This window comes from Arachis ipaensis, chromosome B08 (assembly GCF_000816755.2).
Source record: "Arachis ipaensis cultivar K30076 chromosome B08, Araip1.1, whole genome shotgun sequence".
NCBI lineage: Eukaryota > Viridiplantae > Streptophyta > Magnoliopsida > Fabales > Fabaceae > Arachis > Arachis ipaensis.
In genome coordinates this window covers 34,755,530-34,765,470 of record NC_029792.2, presented here as the reverse complement: position 1 = coordinate 34,765,470, position 9,941 = coordinate 34,755,530, and the positions used below count along the sequence as shown (strand labels likewise).

The 9,941-nt window shown below is 33.7% G+C and overlaps 1 protein-coding gene across 1 annotated transcript; it reads right to left on the bottom strand.

Moving 5' to 3' along the window:
- LOC107611944 (7-ethoxycoumarin O-deethylase-like) lies at positions 6,518-8,527 on the bottom strand. The gene is made up of 2 exons (XM_016313808.2): positions 7,424-8,527; positions 6,518-7,289 (listed from the first exon to the last, which is right to left on the bottom strand). The coding sequence occupies exons 1-2, from the start codon at positions 8,417-8,419 to the stop codon at positions 6,717-6,719; spliced, it is 1,569 nt and encodes a 522-aa protein (XP_016169294.1). The 5' UTR covers positions 8,420-8,527; the 3' UTR covers positions 6,518-6,716.

The window sequence follows — 9,941 nt, the reverse complement described above, 5'->3', positions numbered from 1 at the left end:
AGAAAATAAAATGAAATAAAAAATTTAAAACGGACTATAGTAGAAAAATGAAAAGCAAAAGGACGTAACGAAACAGGAGGGGGGAACAATGAAATACGGAATGAAAATAAATAAAAAAAATTAAAATAAAACAATAAAAATTACTAAAATAAACTAATTAAAATTAAAACGCCTAATCTAAACAATCAAACAACTAATAGTTGTTAATCACAGTCAATCCCCGGCAACGGCGCCAAAAACTTGGTGCGGTATTTACAACCACACTTACTTACCGGCAAGTGCACCAGGTCGTACCAAGTAATACCTTACGTGAGTAAGAGTCGATCCCACGAGGATTGATGGACTAAGCAACAATAGTGTTTGATAGGCTTAGTTAGACAAACAAAAATTGGTGTTGAGATGCAATATAAAAAACATTAAACAATATCAAAAATATTGAAGAAAAGCAAGTAAATACTTTGGAAAAAATATGGAGAAGATAGTTAAGGTTTTAGAGTTATCTTATTTTCTGGATTGACTTTTCTTATTAACTATTTTAATTATGCAAGATTTAATTCATGGCGACCTAATTGTGACTAGACCCTAATTCCTTAGACCTTCCTAGTCTCCTCTAAAATTCGTCAACTGCCAATTCCTTGGTCAATTGATTTCAATTAGAGGGTGATGATCAAATTCCAGTTTATATGCCACAAGAATCCTAATTATCCAAAAATAAGGGGATTATATGTCACGTATCCCATTAAGTCCAAACAATTAAAAATTCAGGATAATATGTTTTCAAGCTATTGTTCAAGTAAAGAGCTTTTCCAAGTTTTACAAGAACTCAAATAGAACATGGGTCATACTTCCGTTCCACCCAAATTCATAAAATAAAGAACGAAAACAATTATTGAAATATAAATCAAAACATGAATTAAAATAGAAAAATAATATTATCAATCCATACAATAGACAAAGCTCCTAACCTTAACAGTGGAGTATTAGTTGCTCATGGAATACGGAATATAAATTTGTATGAAATAATGTTGTGGAATCTGTTGTTCTGGAACCACCCTTTTGGGATCCCTTTTATAACTAATCCTAATAATTTAAAAATCAAATTTCTAAAATTAAAATTAAAATAATATCTTTTCCTAAAATAAGATTTGAATTTAAATTCGAATTAATTAACAAGTCTTCAGCTGATGGGTGGGACCACTTGATTTGTCCATTCTGCAGCTTCTAATCTGTGATTTCTGGGCTAAGAACTGGGTCAAAACAGCCCAGAAATCGCCTCCAGCGTTTTTCTACATTTTCTGCACGTGGCGCATGTGACGTGTCCACGTCGTCCACACGTTCGCGTCAGGCACGCGATCGCGTCATTGCGATTTCCTCCATTTCGCGCGGTCGCGTAGCCATGCGTCCGCGTCGGTATTCGCTGGTCATCTCTTTGACTTCTTCTCTTTCTCTGCAGAAACTCCATCAAATTCCGCCAAATGCTACCTAAAATAAACAGTATTGTACAAAACTCAAAATAGCATCCATAGTAGCTAAAATATAATTAATTCTTAATTAAATTCAACAATTTAGATGCAAATTCACTAGGAAAAGATAGACAAGATGCTCACGCATCAATGATCAATTGTTGGGTTTGGACTATACTTGCAACGTCAAATCCTATTTTTAGTATGAAAATCCAAACCTGTTCAATTGGGCTTCTATCAATAAGCATATGGTGGTGCTTGTTGGTAACTACAAGAGTGTCCACCATAGCTATTGGATTGATATGCATTAGGGATTGGATTATACCTATGAGAAACCGGAGGATGTTGTTGCCATGAAGATTGTCCATAGGCTTGAGGCTCCTTCCAACCTTGATTGTTCCATCCTTGGTGTATATCCTTATTGAACCACACTCATAGCCGAAATGATCAGAATTCATAGTAGATAAGCAAAAACAAAAAGCACAAAAACAAGGAGATAAAATCTAACTACTAAATCAAACAAGCAAACTAACAAAAGAGCAAACTATTCACAATATTAACATATGTACAACAACCGATAACAAGCGCACATTTGCAATTCCCCGGCAACGGTGCCATTTTGATGAAGGGATTTTTGCCGGTATAGAATTTCACAAATGAAATCTCATTACAAGTATAGTTTCTAAACCAACAAAGAATCCTCAATCAAAAATTTGGTTGTCACAAGTGACAAACCCCAATAAAATAACCGAAGTATTTAAACCTCAGGTCATCTCTCAAAGGAATTGCAGGGAAGTGTCCTTGCTATTGATTATGGTAAAGTATTTTTGGGGTTTTGAATAAAGGACATGAAAGATAAATTGCAAGAAAGTAAATGGAAACTCAAATGTAAAAAGGTTTTGGCAAGGAATGATGATCAAGGATCTTTATCCTTGTTACTAACCACAACATGATAATTGCAAGGATCAATCCTATTAAGTCATCCTCTAACGAGTGGAGAAAAGTCAAATGAGCTACATTAGTCCTAATCCATAAGTCCTAACCATCTCACTAATTACTTTAGGGAATGCTAGAGTCAATGGACACCAATTATCAACACTTGGACATTAGTAACTCAAGTTGACCTAAGTTACCATCACAAGCCAAGAATAGAAAAATCTACTCTAACATCCTTCCAAACATTTTTTTCAAATACTTGGAAGGCATAAAAGGAAAGCAAAATAAGATTACAAGAAATGTAAATCTACACTACCAATTGTAAGAAAATTAACAACAACAACTCAAATAAAAAATAAAAAAAAATCAAACACAAATTGCATTAAAGGAAAATAAAAGGAACAAGAGTGCATCAACAACAAAGTAAACAATTACAAGAAGTAAAATACTGAACTAAGAAAGCAAAGGTAAAGGAACAAGAAATTGAGAGGGAAAAGTAAATCAAAGTATGAATTAAACCTAGATCTAAGAATTCCTAAGCTACATCTAACCTAATTCTAGAGAGAAGAGAGAGCTTCTCTCTCTAGAAACTAACTAAAGCATGATGAAAACTAAACTATGTGATTCCCCCCCCCCCTTTGACTCTCCTCAATTCTGCATGTAATAGGCTCAGAAAATGAGTTGGATCTGGGCCTGGGAAGCTCAGAAATCGCCCCCAGCATTTTCACTTTAATGAGGTCACGTGCGAGTATCGACGTGTACGTGTGGGTCACGCGTACGCGTCGCTTGGCTTTTTTCTATCCACGCATACTTGTCATGTCATGCGTACACGTCGCCATGCGGCTTCAATTCCACGCGTGTGCGTCTGCTACGCGTGAGCGTCGGTGAATGCATCCCAAATCCTTGATTTTCCATGAGTTCTCCATTTTGCATGCTTTTCTCTTCACTCCTTTGATCCATTCCTAGCCTTTTCAACCTGAATTCACTGACAAATACATCAAGGCATCTAGTGGAATCAAAGATGAATTAAAATTAGCAAATTAAGGGGCTAAAAAGCATGTTTTCATACTTAAGCACAAATTAGGAAAAAATCATTATACCATGCTATTTCATTGAATAAATGTGAGAAAAGTAGATAAAATCCACTCAATTAAGCATAAAATGTGCCATGAAATAGTGGTGCATCAAATAGTTGCCTCATGACCTTCAAAATTATATACAGGAGACCTAACTCCCTCACTGTTAAGCTTCTGGCGATCGAACATTTTGACTGTGTTGTCAGCAGAACCGAAGCCAAAGCAACAGAAAATCATAATGAAGATCCAAAAGTTTGATAAATTTTTTGGTATCTGAGGGAAAGGCTCCAACTTATAAGTTAATTCCATTTATGGCAGTAAGATGTAGAACAGAAATGCAAGAGTCCTTCTACTTGATCCGTCACAAGCATATGAAAAAGTGTAATCTAATTAGAAGCTGGTGTGAGTGTGAAGAGTCCTCCAATTTATTTGTTTCATTCAAGATAGATATTAATGAAAAAGATGTGGCGTTGTGACACTCTTTATAGTGGACAAAAGGTTAAAACTTGAGGCATTGCTTGTCAGTTAGTACTCACAATTTAGTAAAATGTTATATCAAATCAAAGATAATAAGAATTTAGATAATATCCTTCCTGGTTACTGAATTTCACCCAACAAGTACTAGAATGACAAAATTGAAATTTACACTTTCTAATGAACATTGAACAATAAGTCATGATTAATGTGGATTTAATTATACTAGTTGGATGAGAACTTTAAGAAGGAAAAGTTCAGATAAGGTAATACTTAATTGTCACAAGAGTCGTAGGAATTCCTCACGAACGAAATGATCAAATGAATGATCAAAGTACGGCTACATATGCCCACTTGAGACATATAGAGATACTCTCAGATTATAGATTTTCGTACTCCAATCAAAAGTTCAACGCATGAACCAAAAGAAACAAAACACAATCAGGATCGTATGCATATTACATTATTACATGATATTAAAGAATTCATTCCTCCAATCCTCCCAAACCTAAAAAAGAAATGAGAGAGATACAGCTACTACTAAACAGAATTCAATTTCCATAACAAGGGCCTTTCATAAACCAGTTAAATTATCTGTCTATAAAATATACACTGTTAACTCTACAAAAACTACCAGCACAAATATTATAAGTTGTAACCTCTAAATAATATCGTATAAAATGATACAAATTCATCGGTTGAAAGTTGAAACAAACCTCCCTCCTTCACCCTCAACTAAGCCAACCTGTTTCAAAGCTTCAATGCAGCTAGTGCAAGTTGGTTGCTACATACAGTTTAATAGAATAACGACTTCAGATTTATGGTTCTTCACTTGAAATATATCCTAACCCAAAGTTGAGGTGGCATCTCTACAATACACATCCAATTGTCATATTACAATTCATCAACCATGTATAGAAAGAAAGATGGCACAGCTGCACAGGGAATCCATGTTAAGAGAGTTGAGATTTACCGTGGAGACTGCTGAGAAAAATGTCTGATCATTTAGTCTCATAAACACCAATTCATGTCACGTAATGAACAACTGAAAAGTCAATTGATTCGGACAATCAAGCAAACAGAAAGTTGATGATTACAAAAATAAATATGTACCTTTTAATTTGGCATTCAGCACCTAAAGCAATTGGATATTTAACCAAAAGAGACTGTAATCACAAGTGGCATTACTGAAAATTGAGTCTTCTATGTATGAACAATTAACAGTTTGGATCATTTCTTCCTCTTTGTTATGTTTGCGATTCCTCCAGTCTGCATTGTCTACCATATTGAGCAACCCTGCCAGGACCTAAGTCAATTTTATAGAGTACAAGAGTAATTTTCCTTATAAGTAAAAGAATGGTAATCGTTGATGTCCTCTTGGAATAAAAAAAACTGATTAAGAAGTATGTGATTCATTCTTATATTAGCATAGCATTCTATCAGTTAAGTGCCTACCTCACGTCCAAATTGGGCAGGGAATCTCACTTTCTCCTCAACACGGTGCAGCAGAATTGTGCCTCCTAGAATTTCGACATAGAACAAACTTGACTCCCCATTAGCTTGTGTCTTTAGAAATTTTCTTTCATCAGAAACGCTATCAACTTTGTCACAATAAAGAACATAAGAATGAATATAAATTCTAAAATGAGTCAAAGTCTAGATTATTTTCCAAAATAAACAAATTGGAATTGATTTCTCAAGTCATGTCATTAGTAAGTTAGGACTAATGCAAGAAATTACAAAAAGGGGAAGAAAGGTTAGTCAGAAATAGACAAAATAAAAAATGAAACAAAAAGCATGACCAGAAGATTAATACTTACAATTCTTGGACACAAATTTAAATTCCATCTTTTGTGAAGCTAAATTGAATGCCTTTTCAACCATAACTCCTTTGAAAGATGGAATAGGAATGACTTACATGTAGGAGCAGAAATCACATAATAAGAATGAAATTCAAACATATTTGACAAAATACTAAAGTTATTAAGCAGAATCTCTCAACCTCCTCTGGCTCCTTAATCTCCTCCTCCACCTCTTGCGACACCGAATCCCTACTCAGAATTGAAACGACGTGGAGGAACTGGGTTCTTCTTCTTCTTTGTCCAGACGGAGAGGAGAACAATGGAGAACGACAAGGCGGCTGCTAGTGCGTGCTCCTATCGCATGAAGACCGATGGAGAAAGAGCGCGGCTACGAAGAAGGGAGAGGGTGAGGATAGACTGCTACTGTCTGGATAGGGAATTAGGGTAGAGGTTGATCTTTATTGGCAGATTGGTATACAAGGATGAAGAATAATTTTCCAGAGTTCTTCTTTATATGAAGGGGTAAAAGAAATTCGATTAGGGTTCATTAGAATTAAAACAATCTTTTAGTGTACATGAATAATGAATAATGAAATGTATTTTGATTTTATTGATTTTTAAATTGATTTAAATTTAAAATTATAAAGTTAAAGTTAATTGAATTTTGATTAAATTAAAAGAATTAGGATATATATTTAAAATAAAAAAAAATAATCATTAACATGAAAAATATAATCCACCTGTAATATTTTAATTTGTCCACAATTTTATCATATCAATACGTATAAATTTATTATCGTACCAAAGGAATCACCTTCTATTTAACATAACTCCTAATAACATTACATCTATGTAATCTACTTTTAAACATAAAGAATCTAGTAAACTAGTCTTTCTTGTGTTTTGCTTTAGGGCATGCTTTAATTCAATATAAACCAAATTCTAACTCACAATACACCCCTTAATTAATTGTTTATTATTATAATAGGAAGAGGAATAGCTTGGAGGGGTTGATTCTTATCCATACTCTGAAGTTTCCAGTCAAAAGAGTTTAGTAGTGATCCCAACATGACATGAATCATTCTCATAGCCAATGGTGAGCCAGGACAAATTCTTCTTCCACTTCCAAATGGTGTCAGCTGAAAATCTCTTCCTTTAACATCAATTTTAGATCCCAAGAATCTCTCTGGCAAGAACGAATTGGCATTGTCCCACACATTAGGGTTCCTACCAATAGCCCATTCATTAATTAGGACCCTTGCATCCTTTGGGATCCTATAACCTGAGATTTCCACATCTACCTTAGCTTTTCTTGGGAGCAAGAGTGGAGCTGGAGGGTGTAATCGTAAACTCTCTTTTACGATTGCTTGTAAGTATGGCAGTTTGGCAACATCGGACTCATCAATAGGGTTACCTCTTCCAATGTTTTGTTCCAATTCTTGTTTGGCTTTGGACATAACCTCTAGATTGTGGAGTACTTCAGTCATTGCTCTCTCTAATCCATATGCTGTTGTATCTGTTCCCGCTACAAGTAGATCCTACAATAATATACACCATATAATTTACTAGTGAGAAAAGGCATAACAAGATTCTACTTGGTTAGACATGCACAGTTGATATGTAGTGACAAACAAACCTAGAAAGAAAATACAAGAGAGGAGAATAAACTCACAAGTAAAAAGTGTTTGATCTTTTTCCGGTCCATCCTCTGGCTATCCTGTTGAGAAATATCAAGAAGTGCGTCCAACATGTCATTGTTTGTAACATAATATCCCTCTTCTCTTAACTTCAATCTTTTCTCAATTAACTTGTCCAAGTTGTGAAAGAACTTGTTGAGATAATGAATAGTGTGCCTTTGGAGTCCTTGAGGATCAAATACTTTTAGAAATGGAAAAATATCCACCACATTTGTAGCCCCGGTTAATTTTAAAAGAGTGGACACAATATCCTTGTACTCACCATTCTCCACTGATTCAACGAAATCCTCGGAGACAAAAGTATTAGACAAGAAATTTATGCACGCCCTAAAAGCCGCATGCCCAACATCAACAGCTTCGCGGGTTTGGCCGTATTTTTGCATGTCGCCGAGAAGGTCTAGAAGCTTCTTACGCCTATGACCTTGACTTAGATCAAGGACCTTAGTGGAGAATAATTGTTCATTGCATATTTTCCTTAGATCTTTCCAAAGTGGACAAACCGGTAAGAAGGGCAAGCTATAGTTGTGGTGATCAAGGGAAGTTACAATACTCGGAACCGTTCGATCCGAGAACAACAAATCCTTGGTTTGGAGAACTTCTTTGGCAATGTTTGGTGAAGATATTATGACAGTGGTGGATTGGCCAAGCCTCAGAAGCATTATGTCCGGGGCATAAATCTTAGCAATCTTGGCCAATGTTTGTTGTGGCTTCCTAATAAATTCAAAAAGGTTTGCTAACATGGTAAAGAGGGAAGGTCCTGGTGGAAGTGGAAGCTTTGGTTTTTTTGTGTTTTTGGAATAAAGAAAATGTGTGACAATGCATGTGAACAAGAGTACCAATGATAGGGGCATGTAAGAATATTGCTTAGGGAATAAAAGGGTTATTAGGGAATAATCCTTTGGTTCATCATCAATGGTACCAAATAATGTTGAATTCATTGAGACATGCCATAGTGGTGATGCCGATTCCATTGCTCAATTCAGGGGAAAAAAAAGAGTAGTCTTGAGTTCTGGATGACAATGCAAATAGTGGCTAAGGATGGTGGGAGTGTGAGTGAGAGCCTCTTTGGCTTTGTATTTATAGTGGTTGTTCATAAATATAACATACGTGATATAATAAACATGTGACCCAATAGCTGCATGACTAAAACTCAAATTGAATTTTAAATATGTTCTCAAGATAGAAATACAATACACCTTCGTGATTATGATTTGTCATACAATTACAAATGTCCATACTGATTATGAATTTTGATAACGTATGATGATGACCACAAAATACAATTACAAGCCTCAGAAGCACTATGCCCGAGGCATAAATAATTATATCCTTAATATATTCTCAGAATCTATATATACTCTTAATTTGTTTCCTTTTTTATTACGAATAAAAAAAGAAACCACGGTTTTTAAAAACTATAAAATCATTGGAATATTTCTACTTAACCACTTAAATATTTAGTATAAATATGATGATAAATAGCTACCTCTACGACCAAAAAATTCAAAATTTGGTATTTAGGGTATATATATACGATTTGGTATATATATACGAGGAAATTGGTTAAATATAAAATCATTTATACATCTATCTCTGTCCAAGTCTTTAAAAACTTAAAATATAAAAAATAATAATTATTCTCTCTAAAAGAAAATAAAACTCATTTTCTCTAAATAATACAATGTACAATTATCATTATCTCACCAACCTTATCTTCGTTTTCTTGCCTCCAATCAACATCAAATTTCATCCATTTATCCTCAATATATCAAATATTATTTTTTTTTCTGAAGCAATCAAATATTAAATCTTATAAAAACAAATAATGAACAAGTTAATTATGGAAGCAAACTTTTTATTTCTACACTTTAGGGTTTTAGCGTTATTTTTTTTAAATAGCATATTCCATTTTTTTGTCTATATAAATTATCATCAGTTATATCTTTAATCTGTAAAGTTGACGATTATTAAAAGTTATTATATAATTATATCAAATTTTGCATTTCTCCATAATACATACGTTGTGGTCCCTCTAATTCGTTATTTCGGATGCATTTCGACGGTCCCTTTTGTTGATTTTTATTTTCCAGGTCAATAAATTTAGAATAGCATTCCGATTTCTTTTCTCGTTTTAATAAATAGAATCATAATAAGTGAAAAGAAAAAACTTTAAACGTGTTTCAAATGAAATAACAGAATTCTTTTTAAAAGGACAAATAAAATAAATCAAATACTGATTAATATAAAAGAAAAAATGTTTTTGGCAATTATAGAAACTAAAAGATTAGACAAAATAATTTTACTGTACGAATCTATAAATTAATTAATTATTTGTTTTCTTTCTAAAATCTCTTTATTACATATAATTAGTATTCCTTTCGTGCTTCATTCACTTATACTTAATATACAATTATTAAGAAAAAAAATGTTTAAGTGTATATCTATATATGACCATATATAAAATTAATACAAAGGATTTTATAATTTTGATAT

Excerpts from the sequence above, each read along its gene's own strand:
- LOC107611944 (XM_016313808.2), bottom strand. The coding sequence starts at position 8,419 with ATGGAATCGGCATCACCACTATGGCATGTCTCAATGAATTCAACATTA. Across the intron at positions 7,290-7,423 it reads AGATCAAACACTTTTTACTT|GATCTACTTGTAGCGGGAAC; the intron begins GTGAGTTTATTC and ends ATATTATTGTAG.